At 34.1% G+C, this 26113-nt stretch overlaps 2 protein-coding genes across 2 annotated transcripts; one reads left to right on the top strand and one right to left on the bottom strand.

The window, feature by feature from the left end:
- The first annotated feature begins 17973 nt into the window (after positions 1-17973).
- Positions 17974-18399, top strand: LOC142519796 (indole-3-acetic acid-induced protein ARG7-like). Its single transcript, XM_075622821.1, has one exon. It carries the CDS (start codon positions 17974-17976, stop codon positions 18397-18399), a length of 426 nt encoding a protein of 141 aa, XP_075478936.1.
- A 2788-nt stretch (positions 18400-21187) lies between these two features.
- LOC142517936 (rop guanine nucleotide exchange factor 1) lies at positions 21188-24835 on the bottom strand. The gene is made up of 6 exons (XM_075620461.1): positions 24694-24835; positions 24320-24595; positions 23775-23891; positions 23161-23693; positions 22115-22468; positions 21188-21886 (listed from the first exon to the last, which is right to left on the bottom strand). Exons 2-6 carry the CDS (start codon positions 24579-24581, stop codon positions 21452-21454), a joined length of 1701 nt encoding a protein of 566 aa, XP_075476576.1. The 5' UTR covers positions 24582-24595; positions 24694-24835; the 3' UTR covers positions 21188-21451.
- Between the last annotated feature and the right edge of the window lie 1278 nt (positions 24836-26113).

Raw genomic sequence — 26113 nt, 5'->3', positions numbered from 1 at the left:
CTTTATTATTGGATTAACGCTTTTAAAAATCAATAATAAAAAGAGAACTCTTCCCACAACATTCACGCAAAAGACACTCCAAAAATCACAAGGAAAGGGCGGCTAGGATCCTAGCGGGGGACCGAATTTTTGAGCAAAATTTGAAGGATTTGCACATGTTCGTCGTGTTTTATTTTTGCCGAAATCGTCTCCGAACCATCTATGATAAATAAAAATGAAAGAATTTTGTTAGCATGCATTATATGTATATGTAATTAGCGTGAGTAAGTATGTAAGTATGCATTCTGTGTGTGCAGATATATGTATATATGCTGGTGTCTTTTTTTTATATATAGAACAGGGCAAGTAGTTTTTAAGTTCGTGCAGTTTGTAGCTGATAAAAATTTTCCCTGCACCACGCGGTTATATATCGTTTTTTTTTAAAAATAACCGCAGTTGAAAAAATAAAAAAAGAAACCGCCTCGCCCCCGCGGTGCGGTTATAATAAAACACAAGATATTCAATAGATTTCTCATTTCTGGCTTGTGCCGCCGCCTTCCTTCTTCCAACTCTTCTTCAAAAAAAATTTTTCCATCTTTCTATCTTGTTCATCTATTTATTACTTCTGTTTATACAAACAAATATTCTTCAACATGATTTTATAACCACGAGCAAGGATGAAACTTCAGGCACCCTAGAAGATGAGAATATGTCAAATATGGTAAGTTTTAGTTTATATTTCTACTTCTAGTTTTTTCATTTAATTCTTTATTTTAAACTTGATTTTGGATGTGTGATTTTGTTTTTAAATTTTGTTTGTCCACGTTTCAGATTTTTTAGCGATCTTCATCCTTGTCCCATTTTGTTTTAAGCTGGGTTTTTTTATTTATGCTCTTAATATCAAATTAGTTTTAAATTTATATCCAATAAAATTACCTTGTGTATTTTATGAACGAGAGCAGATCAAATTAATTCTCACGCTAATTTTGTGGCATTCACTTCTAATTTAGTCTAGATTCAAGATGTATTACTATAGAGAAATAAGAAGCAAATTGTAATAGTCAAGAATTTCTATGTGAAAATGTATTTCTGGACCTCTCGCATGTGGAATAAGTTGCAAATATTTATAGTAATTTTCCTACTGAATTGAAAGTATTTCAAACAGTAATTTGCACACAAAAATTAAAGATTAAATTTAATTGAATTTGTATTTTTTTTTTTTTCACGGGAGGATGCTCGAACTTCGAATGAACTTTGAACTTTGCAAATTCAAGCCCAAACAACGGCACTAATTAAGGAGCAAGAGCAGGCTTCAAATATTGATCAATCAGGTGATGGCCTTCCACATCTCAATTCACATGTCACATAAGAAGTAGAAACAAACTTTCACAAAAAAACCATCTAAAAAAAAGAAAAGTACAAGCAATTGATATCATTACCAAAGAGGGTTCAAATATTAGCTCTGAAATATGGGGTCATTTCACGAAATTAAAATATAGTAATCCACCGAGAGCCGCATATAATTATTGTAGTAAAACTTATGCTGCTCATCCAAAATTAAATGAAACAAGTAGTATGTGGACACATTTAGAGTCTTCATGCAAGAAGTATACATTTGGATACGTCGCAAAAGACTTTGTAAGATTATAAGAATCTGAATGGAAGTTTTATAAATTAAGTAAAGATCTTAAATGTTGAAATTAGGACAAGTCTTGTAAAAATGATAATCATTGATGAGTTACCATTTAGAATTGTAGGGAGTGAAGGATTTACATTGTTTTGTGAAGCTATGAAACCAAGATTTGAAGTATCTGAAATTGAAACGGAGAGAGATAGAGAATCAGTGAAACGCACCGTAATTTCTTATTCATCAAATGTTTAGGTTACAAGGATTAAATAAAGAAATAAAACAATAAGATAACCTAATCCTAGAAATTATATAAAGATATAATAAAGATAAACAAGTAAAGATAAGATGATAAATTCCTATTCAACTAATTAAAGATAAGATAATAGATAAAATCAGAAGTTCAACACTACCCCTCAAGGTGGGTCGTAGAGATTTATCATTCCTATCTTGGAACACAATTCAGCAAATGTTGGGCGGAACATCAACTTCGTCAGTATGTCAGCCAGCAGAAATTGAGAAAGAACGTAGGTGACAGTAATAACCACATCTTCAAGCTTCTCACTAATGAAGTGACGGTCTACCTCAATATGTTTCGTCCGATCATGGTGTACCGGATTCTTTGATATGCTGATGGCTGCTTGATTGTCACACAACACTTCAACTGGGGAATTTTCTTTCACTTTTAACTCTGTTAGCAATCTTCTGAGCCACATCCCCTCAAATATCCAATGGGCCAATGCCCGAAATTCAGCTTCAGCACCACTGGGGGCAACGAAATGTTACTTCTTACTTATCCACGTCACTAGGTTTCCCCATACAAATGTACAATACTCTGATGTGGAACGTCGGTCTGTAGGGGATCCAGCCCAATCAGCATCACTATATACCCTAATTCTTCGGTCTGTAGTCTTCCTAAATAGGATTCCTTTACCAGTAGACCCTTTGAGGTACCTCAACACTTGATATGTAGCAGCCATATGTTCCTCGGTCGGATTGTTCATGAATTGACTGATAACACTTACTACAAATCCAATATCTTGTCGTGTATATGCCAGATATATTAATTTCCTCACTAGTCTTTGATATCTTCCCTTGTCTACTAAGAGATAGTCCCCTTTTTCACCAATTTTGATATTCGGATCCATCAGAGTGTTTGTAGGTTTACGTCCTAACATTCATGTTTCTTTCAGAAGAGCAGTAATATATTTATGTTGAGAAATAAATATGCCACTAGAAGATCTTGCTACTTACATTCTCAAAAATTATTTTAGATGTCATAGATCTTTCATCTCAAATTCCCTACTGAGAAAGAGTTTCACATGATCGATTTATTCTTTTTGATTCCTTGTGAGTACAATGTCATCCACATAAACAACAAGAATTGCACTTTTACCTTCCCCAGAGTGTTTCGCAAATAAGGTGTGGTCGGTCTGACATTGAGAGTAGCCATCGTTCTTTAACACTTTCATGAATCGATAAAACCAAGTTCTAGGAGGTTGTTTAAGCCCATACATGGACTTCCGAAACCTGCACACCTTGTTTACTGGTATTTGAGATTCAAAGCCAGGAGGGATTTTCATGAAGACTTCTTCCTCAAGATCACCATTAAGAAATGAATTTTTGACATCAAGTTGGTACAATGGCAAGTCGAAGTTAACAGCAAGTGATTGGAGAACTCGGACAATGCTGAGTCTGGCAACAGGAGCAAAGGTTTCTTGGTAGTCAATTCCGTATGACTGAGTGTATCCCTAGGCTACAAGTCTTGATTTTAGTCGTTCTATACTCCCATCATACTTATGTTTGACTGTGAAGATTCACTTGCACCCGACCGATTTCTTACCTGATGGAAGATAAGTGATGTCCCATGTGTTGTTCTTTTCCAATGCCTTTATTTAATCAAAAGACAGTAATTTTCCATTTTGGATCATTTAAGGCATCTTCTATAGTGGAGGGAATCTGGACCTGATCTAGATGGAAATAAAGGCACAATACGTAGGTGAAAACTGTTTAAATGAGACGAAGTTTCCTATATGGTGTTGTGTGCATGATCGAGTTATTTTTCGTAGTGCAGTAGGTCTTTCATCAAGGTTATCAACAATCTCACGGTTGTTAATCACATGAGTATCAGTAATGGTTAATTCTTGTGAGTGTGTACCTGGATTTATCCTTGGAGAGATGTCATTAGCAGCCTGAATCTGTGCGGGAATTTGTATTGTCTCATGACGATGATGGTTTCTACGAGAATATGTATGAAATGGCTGAGAAAGATACACTTGAAAGCTTGTGGTTCAAGTTTATTACAATTATGTGAGTATGTGGACAAAGGACGAACAACCAAACACCTTAACATGAATATCATGAATTAAATGAGGAGACTGATAAGTTTCTAGGAAGGTCTGGCAGTATCCTTTAGGGCATTCTATTTATCAGGTAAGTGGCAGTTAGTATTGCATCACCCCAATGGTAACGAGGAACATTTGAGGTAAAGAGTCGTGCACGACAACCTCAAGAAGATGGTGATTTTTATGCTCAGAGACTCCGTTTTGTTGTGGGGTATCCACACGTGAGATTTGCTGAATAATCCCATGCGATTGCAAATAACTCCCCAACACAGAGTTGAAATAATCACGGCCCCTATCAGTGCGTAGCACACTAATATGAGAAGAAAACTGGGTTTTGATCATTGAATGGAAATGTTTATAGACATGAGTACTTTCTGATTTTTTTTTTCATGAGGAAGACGCAAGATAGACGTGTGTGGTCATCGATAAATAAAATAAACCAGCGAGTCCCGTTGGGGTATTTGATGGTCCCCAAATATCACTATGGATAAGGGAGAATGGCGAAGATGGTTTATAACAATTGGGTCTAAAAATTGTATGAATATGTTTTGAAAACTGACATACATCACAATTAAATGGAATGGAAATTTTATTACGAAATAAGTGAGGAAACAATTTTTGAAGATACAATGGATTTGGATGATCTAAACGGTAGTGCCATAATAAATATCATTGATCTTATTAGAATTTAAAGCAGAAACTAAGTGAGGTACTGATTTTGGGGCAGAAATTTTGTCCAAGGCAGCATCAATCTTGAGAATGAACAATCCCGCAGAAAGTTCAGCACTGCCAATTGTCTTCCCTGATGCCACATCCTGGAAAACACACGAATTACCCAAAAACTTAGTCAGGCATCCAAGTTCATGATTCATTTTACTAACAGACAGTAGATTACAAGAAAGGTCGAGCACAAACAAGATTGAATGAAGACAGATATCCTTAGTTAATTGAATGGAGCCACAACCAATCACGGTGGATAGATAACCATTGGCTATCTGTACTATGTTAGGTGCGTTGCACTGCCGAAAATTATGAAAGTAGTTGAGACACCCAGTCATATGGTCGGATGCGCACGAGTCGATTATCCAATAATGTGACAGATCATGCTGTGAAGATGTAAAAGAGGCAATACCTGAATGAGCCACATTACCGGTGCTACTGAGAGACGGAGTGGGTGTGCAGGAGGCTGTCCAAACAATTTCTGGAGAGCATCAAGTTGCTCCTTCGTGAAGGGTTGCTGCTCTGAAGTTGGAGGATCAACAACAATTATTTTTGCATGTCGCTCTCTCACTGGTTTCCAATCAGCAAGTTTCCCATGAATTTTCCAGCATGTATCCAATGTATGTGTGGATTTTCGACATTTGGGACACAATGGAAGGCTTTGCTTGAATTTGCCAGTGCTGGGTAAGTTAGGAATCATACGCATACCACCAGTAGAGTCATCGTTTGGTGAAGGGAAGCGATGTCGGGCAGCCAAGGCGGATGTGTCAACAGAGGAAGGAAGATATGTCATTGTCAACATAATCTTCTGACAGTCACCATATGTTGGACACTCCCACTCATATACTTCGAAGAGGTCTAATTTCTGCCACAAACGGGTAAGTGTGTTAAAGAAATCAGTGACCGAAGACTCTCCTTGGCGGAGATCTTGCAATCGGCATTCGATTGCAAACAATTCGAAGGTGTTATCTTTGATGGAGTATGTATCTCTTGCAGCTTCCCAAGTATCCTTGGCACTGCGATAGAGGAGGAAATTCTCTCCTATCTCGGTTGTCATGGAATTTATTATCCAGGACATAACCATGCAATTCTCTGAATTCCAAGTCCGAAATTTTGGATCCTCAAACGCTGAACATAGAGCGTCGCCGGACAAGAAGCCATCTTTCCCACCACCACAGATAAAGAGCCTGACATATTGTGACCACTGTAAATAATTCTTGCCATTCAATCGATGACAAGTGATTGGTACCGACGGGAAATCAATTGCCGAGGGGTTGGACTCTGTAGGCAGGGATATTTTAGGCGATTCCATGCCGTGTTTGGTCATGTATATCCCTGGTGCTCTGATACCATGAACTTGAATTAGAAAGAGAGATAAAGAATTGGTGAAACACGCTGTATTTTCGTATTCATCAAATGTTTAGGTTACAAGGATTAAATAAAGAAATAAAACACGCTGTATTTTCTTATTCATCAAATGTTTAGGTTACAAGGATTAAATAAAGAAATAAAACGATAAGATAACATAATCCTAGGGATTATAATACAAATATATAATAAAGATAAGTAAAGAAAATATGATAAGTTCCTATTCAACTAATTAAATATATAATAGATAAGATAAGCAGTTCAACAGTATCATCTAGGCATATTATTGCCAATGATTGCATGAAAATTTTTCTTGATGAGAAAAGGATTTTGGAAACCCAAAGAGCATGCTTGATTACCGATACATGGACATCAATACAAAATTGAATTACACGTGTCTCACTGCACATTGCATATCTATTGATTGGAACTTGGAAAATAGAATAATAAACTTTTGCATCGTTGAAAATCATAAAGGAGAAATAATTGCGAAACAAATTGAAGAATGCTTTATTCATTAGGGTATTGATAAATTTTTCACGATTACCGTAGACAATGCTACCTCTAATGATAGAGCAATCAATCACTTGAAAAGGAAATGCAAGTGAAAAGATAGTATCTTGAATAATGATTACATGCATGTAAGGTGTTGTGCTCATATTGTTAATTTCATTGTCAAAGAGGGATTGGAAGAGCAAAATGAGGTAATTATGGGAATTAGAAATGTTGTTAAATATGTCAGATCTTCTCTGGTAAGGCTAAATGCTTTCATGAAGTGTGTGGAAAAAGAAAAATTGATTCTAGGAGCCTTGTTTGTTTAGATGTTGAAACACAGTGGAATTCCACTTATATGATGCTTGAGGTTGCTGAAAAATTTGAAAAGGCTTTTGAAAAGTTTGGGGATAAAGATAAAAAATACATGAACTAGTTTGATTGTTATGAATTGAATTAAAATGAGAACATGGAGGAGAAAAATGAAAAGGGAAGGTATTGGTCCTCTAGTGGAGATTACTGGATTGTTGCAAGTAACTTTGTTAAGTATCTGAAAATTTTCTATCATGCGACTTTAAAGTTTTCTTGTTCATCATATATCACTTCAAATATTTTTTCCCACGAGCTTGTGATTATGCCTGTTGGTTTGTCCAATATGTTTAATAAGGGAGATTATCATATGATTTCTATGACAATTCGAATGAAAGAAAAGCTTAACAAATATTGGGAAAGTACTGCTAAGATCAATTGTTTGTTGTTTGTTGTTGTTGTTTTGGATCCAAGATACAAGTTAAAGTATGTTAATTTTGTCCTCTCAACAATTTATAAGAAAGATGGTTGTTTTGAAGTGAAAATGGCGGGTAAAGTAAAAGAAATGTTAAATTTGCTATACAAGCAGTATGCAAGCTCAAATTCTCAACAAAGTGGCAAAGATAAAAGTACTCAATGCTATAACTATATGCTAGAAAATGAAGAATATGACATAAGTGAGCTATTAGAATCTCAATTTGTTGAGCATTTGGAAGAGGAGCAATGTGTTCAGAGTAAATCTGAATTATCAAGATATTTACTTGATGGGTGTGAAAAGTCAAGCAATGATTTTGATATTTTGAATTGGTGGAAAGTGAACACTCTGAAATATCATGTTCTTTTTAATATTGCAAGAGAAGTAATAGTTATATCAGTGTCTACCATTGCTTCAGAATCTACTTTTAGTACAAGTGGTCGTGTGATTGATCCATTTAGGAGTTATTTATCTCCAAAAATGGTAGAGGCTCTTATATGCAGTCAAGATTGGTTACGTGGTACAACTTCTTTAGTTGATCTTCGTACAACAATAGAGGATGATGCCGAATTATTTGAAAAACTACAAAAAGGTGAGTTCTTTATGTTTTTATTTATTATTAATTTATGTTTCAAGTGCTTCTTAGTTTTATTATCAAAGTTTTATTTATTTTTAAGAATTGGAAGGATCGAGTTCTAAAATAAAAGAACATGATGATTAATTTTAAAAAAGTATTTTCAAAAGGTTAATTTTAATAAGAATTATTGTTTTACTTTTCTTATGCTTATATTTTGTTTCTTTTATAGTTGGATGCTCTAATTCTTTTCTCCTGCAGCCGAATGAGTTTTAGAGCAAGATCATATATTTGTCAGTTCCATATCTAGTGTTTAAAGTTTGAAAGTGACAAATGATGGGGATATCGCAACAACATATGTGATTTTTGAAAGAAAATATCAGGTTCAATTGTTATGATTGTGTGATTAAACAAAAAACAAAACAAAACCATATACTAAATTGTTTGTGGGTGTTTTTTTTATGTCTAAACATATTAGAATTGTTTAACTTTGTTTTGTCACTTGACTGTTATTTTATCTAGTTTTATTTTGTTCATTATTATTTTTTTTAGTTCTTTTAAATTTAAATAATTTGAATATTTGTTTTTTTTTCCATTCTACTTATCATCCATAAAAACAACGCAAATCGACCGCAACTGCTTAAAATCGCTCAAAACCGCGAAACCGATTTTACATATAAAACCGCGATAAAATAAATAAAGTATAACCGAACCGTAAACAATTCGGTTTGAATTTCATACAAAAAATACCGCAAAAGCGCACCGTTATCGCCCTTAGTTTGTAGCTATAAATTTTAAAGGGAAAATTTTTAGAGGATTTTAAAAATATGTGGCAAGCTTATGACTGATTTTTACGGGAGTCTGGATATCGGCCTTCGGATCGGGATGCCCAGCCAAATATAAGAATCCATTCCGAGGAGTTAAGCTAGAAACTTTGAGATACATTCTGAGGAGATAAACCAGAAAATATGAAGATCCATTCTAGAGAGTTAAGCCATAATATTTATGACTTTATGAGCCAGATTTTGTCAAAAGGTTAGATTATTTGAGGAAAATATTAATTGTTTATGTGTTGCGTAATTTTAAATAAATTAAAATATTGAGAAAAGTATTTAATATGATGGGGTTTGAGGTTTATATTTGATGCATGTCATTTTTATTATGTATTATTGGTTATCTACGGAACTACTTGCTGGAGGTTCACTAGTTTTCGTCGATGCAGATGAAGAAGACTGAAGTGGCATTGACTGACGATGAATGACGGGTTGGGGTTGAGGAAGAACACGTACCCAAGCCTTGACATTCAAGAACCTTAAATTTCCGAGTCTTTTTAATCTAGTCGATGAATAATTAAGATTGTGTTATTATCTAAAAGGTTAACGTTGACATCGTGTTGGACATTTTACTTTTATTTTAAGTTGTTCATGATTTTTGGTATGACATGGTTAAAGGTTGATATTTCATTTGGGCGGTGTGTCGATTCAAGTAGATTTCTTTAAAAGAATCATTTAGTAGCGTGTCTACACCTTATGCTTATTGATGAGATGAAGTTTTTAAAGAAGGAATCACCCAGTGCCGTGATCACGCCTTGTGCTTAAAAATGACTGATTTTTTTCTTTAAGAGCAAGTCGTATAGTTACGTGCCGATGCCTTGTACTTCATGATAGGATGAAATTTTTGAAAGAAGGGAATTACATGTTGATGTGTCCACATTTTAACATCTTTGATGATCTGCAAAAAAAAAAAAAAAACTTTCTGCATTTCATTCTTTTTAATAAAACTTAAGACGTCATTCCTGAAACAAGTTTTCAGGTGTCATATAGTTATAATAATAGTTAATCGTGTTAAAAGTAAAAATTTACGGTAAAAAGTAAAAATCTCAAACTCTCAAAATTTACCAAACTACACAATTTATAAAAATTTCTCTCTACTCAATTGTGATTTTCTTCACTCATTGAGAGACATATTTATAGAATTTCTTTGAAAATAATCCAAAAATAAATACATTATTACATACATCATCACACACTAATTTTAAATATTTACCACTCTTATTTTCAACATACAACTTTCTTATTTTCAACATTCAAATATTACAATTCATATTTTTCAACACTCCTCCTTGTGATAATGATCATGATATAATGATTGTCTTTATTACGTACTTTATACTACCTCATTAAAAAAATTACTAGGAAAAACTCATTGGGATAAAAACCATAGTAAGGAAAAAAGAGTGCAGTCACGTAAACTCCCTCTCATGTTAACACGAACGATTTTCACAAATTTCGTAGATTGCACATCCAATGTTATATATATATATATATGTTTTCTGAATATTGTCGTAGGAAGTGCCTTTGTGAAGAGATCTGGATGAGTTTTTACTTGATTGAATGTAACGAATATCAATATCTTTATTCTTCTCAAGCTCTTGTGTGAATGCAAAGAACTTAGGGGGAATATGTTTAGTTCTGTCGCTTTTTATGTATCCTTCTTTCATTTAAGCAACACATGCATCATTATCTTCATACAGTGTCACAGGCTTCTTGTCGAATGATAATCCGCATGAGGTTTGGATATGTTCGGTCATTGATTTTAGCCACACGCATTCACGACTTGCTTCATGTAGTGCAATAATCTCGACGTGATTTGATGAAGTTGTTATAAGTGTTTGTTTCTGTAAACGCCAAGAAATTGCAGTGCCTCCACGAGTAAATACTTACCCTGTTTGGGAACATGCCTTATGTGGATCAGATAAATACCCAGCATCATCATAACCAATTATTCTTTGATTGATATCCTTTGAATATAAAAGTCTCAAATATGTCGATCCTCGTAGATAACAGAATATATGTTTAATTCAGTTCCAGTGTCTTTTTGTTAGGATATGAGCTAAATCTTGCCAATAAATTTACAGAAAAAGATATATCAGGTATTGTGCAATTTGCAAGATACATAAGGGCACCAATAGCACTTAGATATGGTACTTCTGGACCAAGGATAACCTCATCATCTTCACATGGACGGAATGGATCATTTTCTATGTTTAATGATCTAACAATCATTAGAGTACTTAAAGGATTTGGTTTATCCATATTAAAATGTTTAAGGACTTTTTCTGTATAATTTGACTGGTGAACAAATATTTCACATTCTTTATGTTCAATTTGCAAACCCAGAAAATACTTTGTTTTTCTAAGGTCATTCATTTAAAATTCTTCCTTCAAGTATGACACAATTTCTTGAATTTTCTTATTCGTTCCAATGATGTTTAAATCATCAACATATACAGCAATAATTACGCATCCGGATGTTGTTTTCTTAATGAAAACACAAGGGCGTATTGAATTGTTTACATATACCTTTTCATTAAGTGTTCACTTAGTCGATTATACCACATTCGACCTAATTGCTTTAAACCATATAATGATCTTTGCGATTTCATATAATAACATTCTCTGGATTTTGAACTTTATGCTTCAGACATCTTAAATCCTGCAGGGATTTTCATATATATATATATATATATATATATATATATATATATATATATATATATATATATATATATTACTATCAAGTGATTCATATAAGTAAGCTGTGACAACATCCATAAGATGCATTTTTAAATTTTCAGATACCGTCAAACTAATCAAATACCGAAACGTAATTGCATCCAAAACAGGAGAATACGTTTCTTCATAATCAATTCCAGACTTTTGAGAAAAACCTTGTGCAAAACGTCGAGCTTTATATCTTATTATTTCATTTTTCTCATTTCGCTTTCGAATAAAGATTAATTTGTACCCAACAGGTTTTACACCTTCAGGTGTAAAGACTATAGGCCCAAAAACGTTATGTTTATTTAGAGAATCCAATTCAACCTGGATGGCGTCTTTCCATTTTATCCAGTCCTATCGATTTTTACATTAACCAAATGATTTTGGTTCATGATCTTCATTGTCATTTATGATGTCAAATGCCACATTGTAAGAAAATATCTCATCAATTTTTTTTTATATCTTTTTGGTTCCATATTTTTCCAGTATTAATATAATTGATAGAAATTTCAGGATTCTCGTCAGTTTGTGGTTCTGACGGAACATTTTTATCATCATGTATTTCTGCTGGAATATCATTCTCTATTTTGTGATCATCGTGTTTCTCTATGCTTTTTCTTTTTCGAGGATTTTTATCCTTGGAACTGATTGGTCATCCACGCTTCAAGCGTTTAATGACATCATGAGTGTCTTCAATTTGTTTGTTTGGAATTTCAATTCACGCAGGGGCATTTACAGCATGTATATATGATTTAGTTACCCCTTTTGTGTCTGCAAATGCATCTTGTATCTGATTTGATATTATTTGCAAGTGCACAATTTGCTGTACATCTTTTTCACATTGTTTAGTTCTTGGATCCATATGTAACAATGATGATGTATATCATGTAATTTCTTTTTCGATATTTTTCTTTTCTCCCCCTAACATTGAGAAGATTTCCTCATTAAAATGACAATCAGCAAAACATGCTGTAAACACATCGCCTGTCTGAGGCTCAAGATATCGAATGATTGATGGGCTGTCATAACCAACATAAATTCCGATTTTTCTTTGAGGTCCCATTTTTGTTCGTTGAGGCGGTGCAATAGGCACATATACCATACATCCAAAAATTCTCAGATGAGAAATATCTGGTTCTTTACTAAATGCAAGCTGCAATAGGGGAGTATTTATGATATGCACTTGGTCTGATGCGAATTAATGCAGTAGCATGTAAAATTGCATGACCCCATATATAAACAAGGAGTTTTGTTTTCATAATCGAGAAATTGATTCCTCAATTTTATTATTTGAGCAAGTAATCTTGCAAATGCCACATTACAGGTTGATAATAAACATACATGTGACCATCTGCTGGATGCATCGATCAGTACCATAAAATATCTTAATGGTCTACATGGTGGATGAATATGCTCACAAATATCACCTTGAATACGTTCGAGAAACATAGGTGATTCATTTTGAATTTTAGTTGGTGATGATCTTATAATAAGTTTTCCAAGAGAACATGTTTTGCATTGAAATTTATTATTTTGAAAGATCTTCTGGTCTTTCAGCGGATGACCATGTGTATTTTCTATAATTCTTCGCATCATTATTGAACCAGGATGTCCTAATCGATCATGCCATTTGATCAATATTGAAGAATTATCAATTACCATGTTTGATTCAATTGGAATTATATATGTATAATGCAATCCAGTAGGGAGCATTGGTAGTTTTTCAACTACATATTTCTTTCCTGATTTATATGTGGTAAAACACATATATTTCTCATTTCCTTCATTTATTGTCTGAGTATCACACCCATGAGAATATATGTCATTAAAACTCAACAAATTTCTTTTCGATTGTGGTGAATACAAAGCATCATTTATTAAAAATTTTGTACTATTATGTAATAGAAAATGTGCTTTACCACAACCTTTTATCAAGTCTATATGACCTAATATTGTATTCACCATTGTTTTTGTTGGTTTTAGTTCCAAGAAATATCTTTTATCTCGGAGAATAGTGTGTGTTGTACCACTATCAGGTATGCAAACATTCATGAGATTAGTTTCATGTTTAGCTTTGTTCATAGCATTTTCCATATCTGAACTTCAAAAAAAAATATGCAATGAAAAAATTATTGACACTACATATGTAATTTATTGAAAAATATAACACATATCATAATTGTACAATAAAACATTTTATATGAGTACATGAAAAATACATTATTTTACATTTATATTCAACCAATATATTGTTCATTTTCAGAGAAATCGTTGAGAAAATCTGTAGCATCAATATTGATCATTTCCATTCCACCAGCATATTGATCATTTCCAGAGAAATCATTCAGAAAATCTGCAGCATCAAAATAAATACATCATTACATACATCATCACACACTAATTTTAAATATTCAACTTTCTTATTTTCAACATTCAACTTTCTTATTTTCAACATCCAAATATTACAACTCATATTTTTCAACAAATCGAATAGTCAAATAAATTTACAATTGAAATGGCTTGTATCCGAGCTCATATGCTTGAGATAATTCGATTTTCAACCACAAACAGGTATATCGAAAACTCAATTCGATCGATACAATATTATTTATTCCAACGTACATGTAAAGTTGAGTGCTGGTAGAACATGAAGTTTTCTGCGCTCATTTCTACAGCGCCTGCACTTAGAGTTTGTAATGAAATAGGTTGTCCGCGAAAAACCAAAAGTAACAAAGTCGTATATGTTTTCTTATGGGACTTGAGGCGAAAAATAAAAAAATGTATCCTCTTATTATGGTAAATAACTGTAAAATTCAGTTCACATATAAAAAAATAACTAAAAAATACATATAAGGCAAAATATGATTTATGTCATATATTTACATAATTTCGATTTTTTTTTACTATGTGTTATCAAATTTCAATTTTATTATGCTATATTTGATTTTGATTTTTTTTTAAATTTCATCATTTTCCACCGAGACATTAATAATGCTGACATGAAATCGACATGATTTTCACGTATGCAATGTCATATGAACAAATATATCGATAAAAAGACTGAAATTGCCAAAAAAATATGTAAGATACATACTAAAAATTTGTCAATATAGCAAAAAACCAAAAAAAAAATAATAATAATAAGACCAAAATTGTAATTTTTACTAAGAATAATAATTAAGCTTTAATTAATATCTTAAATAAACTCAATCCATTCTTTAGGAATTAATTCAATTTGTTCCAATTTCATTAAAATTTGCTCCACATAAATCTTTAAAAATTTAATTAATGGACCGGTAATTTTTGTGATTTGATCAGTTAAATTCCCTATTTTCATAAATATTATATATCATAGAATATCTGATCTCTCTTTTGAGCACCCCACCCCCTTGGGTCATTGTACTTACACAGATTAGACTTCCGCAACTGATATATTAATTGCCTAATCCCATAGTCTTTTTTTATTTTATTTTTTCTCCTGAAAATATCAACTCTTGCGATAATTTAATTCCCTTAATTATGTCAGTATTAACTCGATGTTAATTTTAAAAAAAGTAATAAGAAAATTAACAGATGTAAAGCTATGAAAATATTTGCAGATTTGTGTTGTTGAATGTGTTCCCGTTTTATTCTTTCCGATCTTTTTCAATGAATTTTTTGAGCGGTTTCTCAGGGTTTGTAATCCTTAAATATATATTAAGAGCTCGTGAGAAAAATTGTCATCCTTAATAATATATACTAGTTCCCCAGGGACATGATGCGTACATACATGTTAATTGTGTTAAATAAATTTTGTGCAAAAATTCTAGTGATTATATTAAAAATAATTAAAAAATTTCTTTATTATAATGTTTATGTTATGGTGATATGAAAGTACAAATAAAGATAAATAAATGTTTTATTAAAATATGGTAATTACATATTAGATACAAACTTAACGAATAAGTTTTTATGTTATTTTTACTAAATTAAACATTATGGCACATCATATATTATTCAATCTTATAAAAGATTAATTAAGATAATGCCCATTACTGTTTTAAATAATGTGAAACAAGAGATATTCAAGAGAAAATGGGAAGAAAAACTACGACATTAATGTTGTCAAATAGATTTTGTGATAGTGTATTATTTGCCTAGTTAATAGATTAATAGAAATAAAGGACCACGAAATAAGAAAATGTTGGATGCATTTGACTTTATGTCAAAATTATATAAATTTTAGATAATTTAAGACAATGCAAAATGTGGAAAGGTTATAATCAAAATTGATTAACCAAGTTGGAAGTCTAATATTATTTTAATACACCATGCATTGTGATTGACCCAATAATTTTAATTTATTGAATAAGCTTACTTGTATTATAAGGATGTGGTTTTGTTAGCGTCAGACGTTTACATAAGATTAAACATTATAACTGTTAGTTAATGCGTCACTTTATAGTAATAGTACATAGTGCATCTACTTGGGTGATAATGGGTCCGCGGGCCGTTAGACTCATGAGTCTGAAGAGGTGCATGCCTATCTTTCGATACTATCTCATATCCCTTAAATATCAATCTTAACATTTTCCTAATGCTGATCTTGTCCCCAACAAATATATTATTACCCGTTAAGTCTGGCATCCTTATTTTACGTCCCACGTAGTCAACCAGATCAAACGGATCAAGTAGGTAGCATGACACACGATAATTCCCAGGAGGTCACCCATAATGACCTCGCTTTGATATCAATTGTTATGATCAAACACTTATCATTATGCCAAAAGCTATGGCTATTAACCAAAGCACAACTTAATTTTCATATACTCATGGCACCGCATAGTGCATTTATTTTGGTGATAATAGGTCAAGCTGTTAGACTCACGAGTCTGAGGAGGTACGTGTCTATCTGCAGGTGTTGTCTCATATCCCTTATATATCAGTCTTACCTTTTTTCTACCACCGACCCCTATCCTTTGCGGAGGCAGTATTACTCGTTAAGTATGGCGTCCCAATTTTATGGTCATATCCAATCAAATCAAACGGTACAACGTCTGCAACTTGACACACTAGTACTTCCTAGAAGGTCACTCATCTCAGTACTACTCTCATTCATGCACACTTAACTTAATATTCCCCCAAAAAAATATAGAAATATGTTTTTTGAGATACTTGAACTTATGATCTCGCTCTGATACCAATTGTTAGAATCAAACACTTTTTAATAGGCCAAAAGTTATAGCAATTAGCCATGTGCAACTTTATTCCATTATATTTGTGGTAGCGCGCGTGGAGTGTATCTACATGGGTGTTAATGGGTCGGACTATTAGTTTATAAGTTCGAGGAGGTGCGTGTTTATTTGTTGATATTGTATCGTATCTCTTACGTATCAATTTTACCATTTCCTTATTGTCGTCTCATGTGCCCAATAGAAACAGTATTACCCGTTAAGTCTGTCATCCACGGCACAACATCACCACCTTGCTTTAAAACTAATTGTTAGGATCAAGCGCTTACCACTAGACCAAAAGCTATAGTTGTTAGCCAAGACACAACTTTATTTCCTTATATTCTTGATACCTCGAGTGTACCTACGATCGAGCTATTAGGCCCATGAGTATGGAGAGGTGCATGTATATCTATTGATGTTATCTCACATAATTAGATATCGGTATTACCATTTTCCTAACTTCGGTCATGTCCTCAACAGAGACAATACTACCCGTTAAGTTTTGTGTCCCTATTTTATAGCTCAAATAGTCAACCAGATCAAATGGAGCAATGTCAGTAACTTGACGTATGAGACACGTCATAATACTACTCTCACTCATGCACGCGTAACCCAACAGCTTCAAACTTGTGTATATATATTATTAATTTAAGCCTATTTTTAGACTATTTTAAGTCAGTCATTGTTACCCCATTATTAATATGCGAAAGTAATTTTCTCGTAGGAGTTCGTAACTTGTGGTCGTATCATATTATTATTAAAAAGAATAATGTGCGGTTTCTTTAATTCGATAGTTTTTTCTTACATTCTTATCAAACAAATGGAACCTATTAAGATTCATTTTTTTAGTCTCTGGACCAAATTTATCATCTTCAGATATTTGAAGTAGTCGGCTGACCATGACTATTTAAATTAATGGTTAGACTTCAAATTTCGTCGATCAACTTTGAATTTCAAAGTATAATTTTTTTCAAATTTTGCATTATACAGTTTTACCATCGTAGATGTTTCTAAACATGCAAGCAAAATGAAACAAATTTCTAGACGTCGTGAATCGCACGGTATCAAGGACTTGTCGTGATGTTCCTACGTATCATCTTCCAATGTAGGGCTATTTTCGTCATCGCGGCCGATAGACTGGCGGGCGAGACCAGGTAGATTTCTGCGAGGTCCCCTTCCCCGCTTCGAATGGCAAGGCCAACATCCTTTTGTCGCATATATATATCAACTGTATGCTGACCCGAATTCTAACAAAATCCATTCTCACTCGCTGGCTATCAAAGCACGCGCGCACAGCTTCCATCACTCTCAATGGGGAAATATACTAAAATTGGGCACATTGTCCGAATCCATCAGATGCTGAGTGCATGGAGGAAAAAGAAGCCGCTCCGGTCGGATGTGCCGCCCGGACACGTGGCTATGTGCGTGGGGAGCAACGGCAGGAGGTTCGTTGTTCGTACGACGTACCTGAACCACCCAATCTTTAGGCAGTTGCTGAGAGAGGCGGAGGAAGAGTATGGATTCGCCAACCAATCCGGGCCGCTGGCTATTCCTTGCGACGAGTCGGTTTTCGAGGAAATACTCGTGTTCGTGTCCCGAGCTGAGTCTGGCTTGAAGAGAAGCTACCGTGGGAGCATCAGGAGCCAGGATTTTGGTTTCTCACGCATTTGCTTTATGCCTATTGATGTACACATCCGGGTTAATTTGTTTCGGTACAAGGGAGCCATGGCCTGCTGACTAGCTTTAGTCTACAAGTTAGCCGTGATTTTGATTTTGGTTCTCTAATTAATTAGTTGAATTTTGGTCTCCGTGCAACAGCTTTTTCTCTTAATAGTTTTAGTTTCTTCCGTCGGAGCTTTAATCCGAACTCCGACGTCGAATATTGCGAACGTGACCCTCCTCATTAATAACATGATGGTGGATATTACTAACGTATTCGACGTCACGTCTAAAAAATTGCAAAAGAAATAAAGTTATTGTAACAAGTCTGGAATTTGATTCATCGGATGACCAAAATCCAAATTAGGTCAACATACAATATCGGCGATTTCATTAGTTTCCGGGATAGCTAATATTGAACTACAAAGATCATCGACCAAAGTAACTAATTAAGCATATTTGTACCAAAAATTAAGGACTGAGCCTACATTGACAGCATATATCTTAAACTCTTGTGAAATACTTTTAATGCATCAAGTGTATAATGTTCTCAAATTTTATTGTTATTACTATTATCACTTTGGCGAGGGTGTAGACTGAAAAGACTTCAAGGGTCAATTTGGATCTTAATTTATGGTGAAAAATAGCTTATCTCCTTGTGTATAAAATCCAAGGTTCTAAAAAAAAAACGTGAAGCATCCCGAAGCGCGGATGCCGAGCTCCAAGTTTTTCAAGCTTAAGCGAGATTAGTACGTGCTAATTAAGCGTGAAAAATATTTTTTATTTTTAGTGTAATTGTAATTATCTCAAACCAATAAATAGATAAAATAATACATAAATATGATAAATTTAAGTCTGATGTTTAATTCTCATTTTTATAAAAGCATAAAAATCTCGAAATTGCAATCTTTATTTGTTTTGCAACTAGACCACATTAAAAAATGCTAAATATTTGTCAAATCATTATCATACATGCTTAATCATAATTAAAATTAAAAAATAAAAATCTAAATTATAAACCTAATTTATTATTCTAAAATAAAAGGGCATACCTTCAAAATAAAAAATTTAAAAATAAATATATGCGATTAATTGTGCTTAAGCACACTTAATTAAACACCTTAATTACGCTTAATTCGATCAAACTACAATTTAACCGCTTTTTTCCGTTTTTCTCCAAAGCGAGACGTTTTTGTTATATTTCATTCAACACAAAAACTCTGGTGAGACTCGTTGATTATAAAATTATTACAATTGTTTGTTGTATTTCATTCATCACAAAAAAATCTTGTCATACGGTCTCACGGGTCAATTTTATTAGACGAATATTCTATTTTAGTTAGTCATGAAAAAATATGACTTTTTGTGCCAAAAGTATTACTTTTTTATTGTAAATATAACAAAGATTGACACGTCTCATAAATAAAAAATGTAAGATCGCATGAGAAAATAAAATTAGTTTCGAGCTTTCTTGTACTTCGGATATTTATCGTATAGGGTGTGGACTATATCGAAAAAGATTAATATACCTTCTGCTTATAAAACAAAATTAGTTTCGAACTTTCTTGTACTTCGGTTGCTACATTCAACTCAGCTGATTTAATGCAGACGGTGACAAACAGCTAGCGCACACATACATATATATATATATATATTATTTTTTGCTAATTAAGTTTTAAGATATTGATTCATTTATATTCGAATTAAAAAAAAATTCTCTATAAAAGTTAATGTGTGTGTATATATATATATATATATATATATATATATATATATTGTTTGTAACGACTCATGTAAAAGAAGATGGTTAGTGTTGTAAGACAGAAGATTTGTCGCATTATCAAAAACTATAGTTGGTGATAATTGTGCAATATAATTTTTTTCTAACTCGTGCATCAATTCCAACACCACAGTTTGATCGGCAGAGACAATTATTACACATAACCGTTAGTTTTGGATTCGGAAACTCATATTTGGTGACCAAAATAATTTCTCTAAGTTCAGTTTTGTAATGAACTCGACCTAATTGTACATATTTTCAAATTCCGACAGACTTGTGTAGAAGCAGCCGACCTCTCGAGCTGATACTGTAGCTATTTGACATAATTTTTTTATTATTTCATCCAAATTCTAATGGTGACGTACTATATAATAAATTTTTATTATTTCATATTGTCGATAATGGTGACGTCCCCCCATCGGATAGAGTCCAAATTCTTCTTCGGCTTTGAATTAGAATGAATCGAGAATGAGTCCAAGATAAAAAAAAAAAAAAAAAAAAAAAAAGACATCTCCTTTGTCTCCCAATCATGAACACAATGCACTTGAAAACATCATCGGTCGAACATGTCAAATTTGGTGAAAGGCAGTAGTCATTCAGAAGAAAATCTTGCATATGCAGAAAGAGGCGTCATTTGTGGGTGGAGAGATGTTAGAAACAAAAGCACTCCAGTTGGGCAGTCACAATATTGTCTTCAATTGCTAAAAGGATGTAACAAATACAAATTAAAGCAATTTTATCATATGGATAGTAGTGCTCGGCAACCAGTAACCATGTCTATTATTAAACTTAAAACGGTACTCCTTTTATCTGTCTATTTCTAGCACAAACATGATACATTAAAAACGACTCTTCAACATATTTTATGCACCCAATGCAGAGGCATTTGTGCAAATGGATGTTAAGAAAAGTAAGCATCATCAAAAGCAAATTATAACAAAATCATAAATCGTTTTCAAGAGTTTTTAGCATACTGAGTACTTCCGCTTCAAACAAAGTACAGTGGTAACAAATATTCACATGTCTGGCAACTTGATTCCGATTAAAACTTACACCATAATCAGAACATGCATGGTGTCGTTCAGATTGAAACAAGATGTATACAACCTTTGCTTAGCAATTATACTATCATAACTCCAGATACACAAGAAAAGGTCCTTTTCAATAGATCCGATGAAAAATAACAAAGCGAGTGATAAAATAAACCTAATTCATATACCAACAGCTAAAGACCATGGCCAAAACTTTAAACACAAATACTCATGCTAGACCACCATATACACAGGATAACTGTGACTACTTTTCTTCACTTCCACATCTCTCGTGGTTTTGGCTATACATAAAATCAAATCAGTCACGCTCCCGAGCATCCCCATGAACAGTTCTGGAACCAAGATTGCCAGCATATGACCAGAGTTTATCCAAGTCGGCAGGGACCACTTTCTCGAATTTGTGGTTTGTCAATCCTGGGAGACCACTCTTACTGTGTGGAGAGACAGACCTTCTAGGGCTACTGGGGACTGGAGGCGACGAACAAAATGTTGGAGTTGCGAACGGGGATGTGTAAGGTGTGTGCTGGATTGAGAATGGACTTGGTGACATCTTCTTTTGAATAGGTAACCCATGGAAGCCTCCTCCCCTACTAAAAATTGACAGAGACTCAGCAGCAGCACAGCGCTTGGTGGTGTCATCTACATACAGGACATCATCAATCCTAGCGATTATGTTGAACGCTAAGCTTTCCATAACCCTCGAGTAGCTTTCAAGAATTGCATGTCCAACATCCTGCCTCAGAAAGACCAAGAATAAGACCCACAAATGTCAAATTCAAATACAATAATAAGCCAAGTAATTAACTTCTTCAAGCACAGACCATATCAGATCATCTTATTGTTTTTGTCTCCATAAAGGTAAGATTGCATTCTCTTAATTAATGTGATTCAATATGTATTATATTATCTCTGTCACTAGTCTGAATTTAATACAGCAAGGAAGAATGATGGAATGACAAACCTTGTTGTACTGGATTTTGTTCATATCAAGTGCAGTTTGTGGAAGACTTGGAAACCTAAGTCTAAGGCTATGTAACAGAGACTCTGCGCGTTGCGCCAAGAAGTGATTCTTTTCACAATCAGTAACAAGGCCCTTCACCTTACCACCCCATAACTTTCTTTTAGATATCTGAGAATTGGGGTGTTTCTTCCGGTCTTTCAGCTTCCACACATGCACAGCTGCCTCGGTTCTATTTACAACATCAAGAGTAAGATGTTCTGATGACAAGTCTAGGCAATCAAGAAGACATTCTGGTGAGAACTGCTCAGCAGTTATGTAGCGATAGATGATATCACCCAGGCAATCTTTTCCATTCTGCAGGGAAATTTTACACATCACAAGACTGAAAATCAATGACTATAACATGATAACCACCGTGCAATACCTCATTCAACAGAATAGATAAATGATAACATAATATTTGTTCATGTTTGTCGAGGAGATAGCACTGATGTTAAGCTTAAGATCATAAATCTAGTTATATATACTACCCTATAAACACAATAAATAATAAAACCCAATATCAAAACAAAAATATCTGTGATGGAGGAAGAAGTTAACAAGATCCCACTTGTAATGAATGCAGGTATATTCCATGAAAAACAAGAAATTTCTTAAACCCAGAACATATATAGTGCATACCCTTTCGAATCTTTAAAGCAACAAAATGTGGATACTAGAGTAATGAGTAGTAGAGATCAATTAGCTGGAACAAAATGAAATAGTAATTTTGTTTTCAAAAAGCATATTTGGGTTGAAATTAACAAAAATCATGAAGAAACACAAAACCGGCTATATCAGGGTCAATTCAGCTCCGTCATCGAGAATCTATATCACGCTAGGAAACTAGACCAAATATGTTCAGAAACTCTAGCAGTATAATGCTTACGACCATGTGGCATCTTAATCATATTTCTTCGGGAATATATAAAACTATAATGAGTCTGAAAATTATTCAGAGGCATGCACATGTAACTCTACCAAGAAGTAAACAATTAAAGAATCACCTTGGGTAAGGTTTCCACATAGGCAGCTGGTATTTCCATCTCAGTAAGTACATTGCTATTAATGGCCATGGCTGCCTTCAGTAACTGGTTTGTGCAATCCCTGCACTGCTGCAAACTCTTTCTGGAGACCTCTGACAATCCCTTTCCAGGAACTTTAGGGCATGGAAGCCACCACTTCTCTTCCTGCCTTACTGAAGGCCTCCCGCTCAAAACACCTCCCGAGGCATACTTGTCATAGTCATCCACAACTATCCCACGGTCAACATACCCAAACTCTGTGTCCCGAAATCCGTCAAGAATGCTTATTAACATTGCGTCAAGCTTCTTGAGTGCTGGTAAATTCATATGCAAATCAGAACGTGGTCGTGTCTCCATAACCTCGTAAGTCCCCCCACCAGGAAATTGCTGCACTGAAGGCACGAGTTCCACAATCGAATCACTCACAGATAAGAGACATTCCATTTCTCTGCGCCACATAGCCTTCTTTTGTGTAGCCAACGGCTCCAACCTCCACAGCTCTCCAAATACAGTTGCTAATATCCCAAATCACGGTTAAGATACATTAAAAAGGAACAAATTAGAGCACACAACTTTTGAACGTTGGCAGTACTAACCAGAAAGATTGGTGATGGCATTTGAAATGGCTAACGCAGTACAAACTCCTTTACCCCCTCCAGACATGTCTTCCCCAAGGAGCAGCTTGGCAAACCTTTCTTTCATCATTTCGGTTTCTAAAACATTTAGAGAAAATAAAATAAACAAAATTACCATAAAAAGGACATGATTTTCATGAGGTAAAAAATAAATCACAAATGTGATACAAGAATGCATGCTATTCATCTGCTAGATTGCAACCGCACGGATGAAACACAAGTCACGAACAAAAGAACGAACGCAATGGAGGAATATGAACAGGCAGACAGTCGCAAAACTTCTCAAGAACTCCAAACAACACAATTACTTCCATGAACTTGGTACACAATATCGTCGACATTTTTCAAGCAATGACAACACGGCTTCTTATTTCTTACTTCAAAAGCGACAAGATTCTACCTAAATAAACAGAGTAAAACCAAATCATTAACAGTGAAAATTCAAACGCAGCTTCAACATCACTGAAAATGAGAAAATCAATTAATGAGATAAAGCCCACACAAACCGGACAAATCAGAGCCACGCTTCAGCGGCTTATCATCCCAAACCACCACATCTTTGCCCCCAATCACCGGAAAACTGAAAGTCGGCGTGACCGCAGCCGAACCACCAGCGGCGAACGGAGAATAAACCATAGATCTCGAGGTGGGCCCATCCTCCTCCTCCGCATCGTAACTCGAACTCCCCGCCTCGCTGACGTCAGCGCTGAGGCTGTAGCTCCTCCCGCACCTGTCCTCACTCCCGTCCTCCGACGTCACACTCCCCATGGACTCAGCAAATGCTGCACACGCCAAAGCTAAAAAACATGAGACAACGAACAGAGAAAAACCCAGATGCACATTCCGTCTCCCATCGAAGCAAGCTCAGATGTGGCTTTACCTTAAATCTCTTCTGCAGATAAGAGCCTTGGTGGAGGAGAGCTCGAAAAGTAAAAGCAGACTACGGCGCAGGAATGTCACCCCTCAATCACTCTACACAATACAGTGATTCATCTGCCCCCTTCTCTCTGCGCTGTGTCATATGTCAGATAACGCAGTTAAAATTCCACTCGTCCTTTTCCCATTAACAAACGGTAAAGGCTTGGCCCGTCAACTAACGACGTCAGAAAGATTCCTATTAAAAAATTATTATGTAAATCCTATCGAATAAATTTTACAACAAACTAATATATTAACGAGAGAAATTAAACTTTTAATTGTTAGTCAAAAGTATGACTACTCAATCACACATATTTGTGTCATTTTAGAAAATTATGTATTGATACGATATCATTATGCGTTGTTCAATTTAAAATATTAAAAGATTTCAAATTTTAAAATCCTAATCTACATGACTCAATTTTCCTGGCTTCGTCACTCAAGGTGACAATTACCTAGTAGATGTATAATTTTGATATGTTTAATCGCATTCATTGAGTAAGTGTCACTTCAATGTTAGACACAAATTTGAGCAAAGTTGGTTAACAACAGATCAAAACTATTGTGTAACACAGATAACACAAAACTTTATATGAGATGGTCACCATTAAAAATATTATTCTCGTCTCACAAATAAACATACGTGATATCGTCTCACAATAAACATATTATATATATATATTTAGATATTATTAGTCATGGTATAGTAAAGGTCTATCCTGCCCTTCTATTTGGAAGCATGCTAATCCAAAATATAGTGCCGTACGATTACGAAACGGTGGTACTCATGACTAGGGTTTCGTCGTTTAACGGCAATATGGCCATTGTCGGCGTACAACCCCATTTGCACACGAACGTTATTGGTCATGTATCACATTAATTCGTTCTTCCTTAAAAAAATATTAAAAATATTGTAATAAAAATAGATTTGAATATTTTTAGGGGTTTCAGTATTGTTTTTTTTTTTTTGACAAGCCCTCAAATGGAATAAAATAATATAAAATAAAATCAAACAAGAGAAATATTTGCATAATTTATTATATGATTTATCGTATCTTGGACCTTTTTATAAATTTAATCCTGAATATGTATATTTCATTGCTTCTATTTACGTTATATTATATCTTTTCTGGTATGTCCTAAAATAAAATGTATATGGTTAATAAAGATTTGTAAATTTAGCTAAAACGATGAACCATTTTAAAAAAACCTCTAATTCAATTTAGAGTAGGTCTCTGTGAGACGGTCTCACGAATCTTTATATGTGAGACGGGTCAACCCTACCGATATTCACAATAAAAAATAATACTCTTAGCATAAAAATTAATATTTTTTCATGGATGACCCAAATAAGAGATCTGTCTTACAAAATACGACCATGA

This window comes from Primulina tabacum, chromosome 11, assembly GCF_025594145.1.
Source record: "Primulina tabacum isolate GXHZ01 chromosome 11, ASM2559414v2, whole genome shotgun sequence".
In the NCBI taxonomy this organism is placed as follows: domain Eukaryota; kingdom Viridiplantae; phylum Streptophyta; class Magnoliopsida; order Lamiales; family Gesneriaceae; genus Primulina; species Primulina tabacum.
Note: the sequence above shows the minus strand (reverse complement) of the source record. Positions and strands in the feature narration are given on the sequence as shown.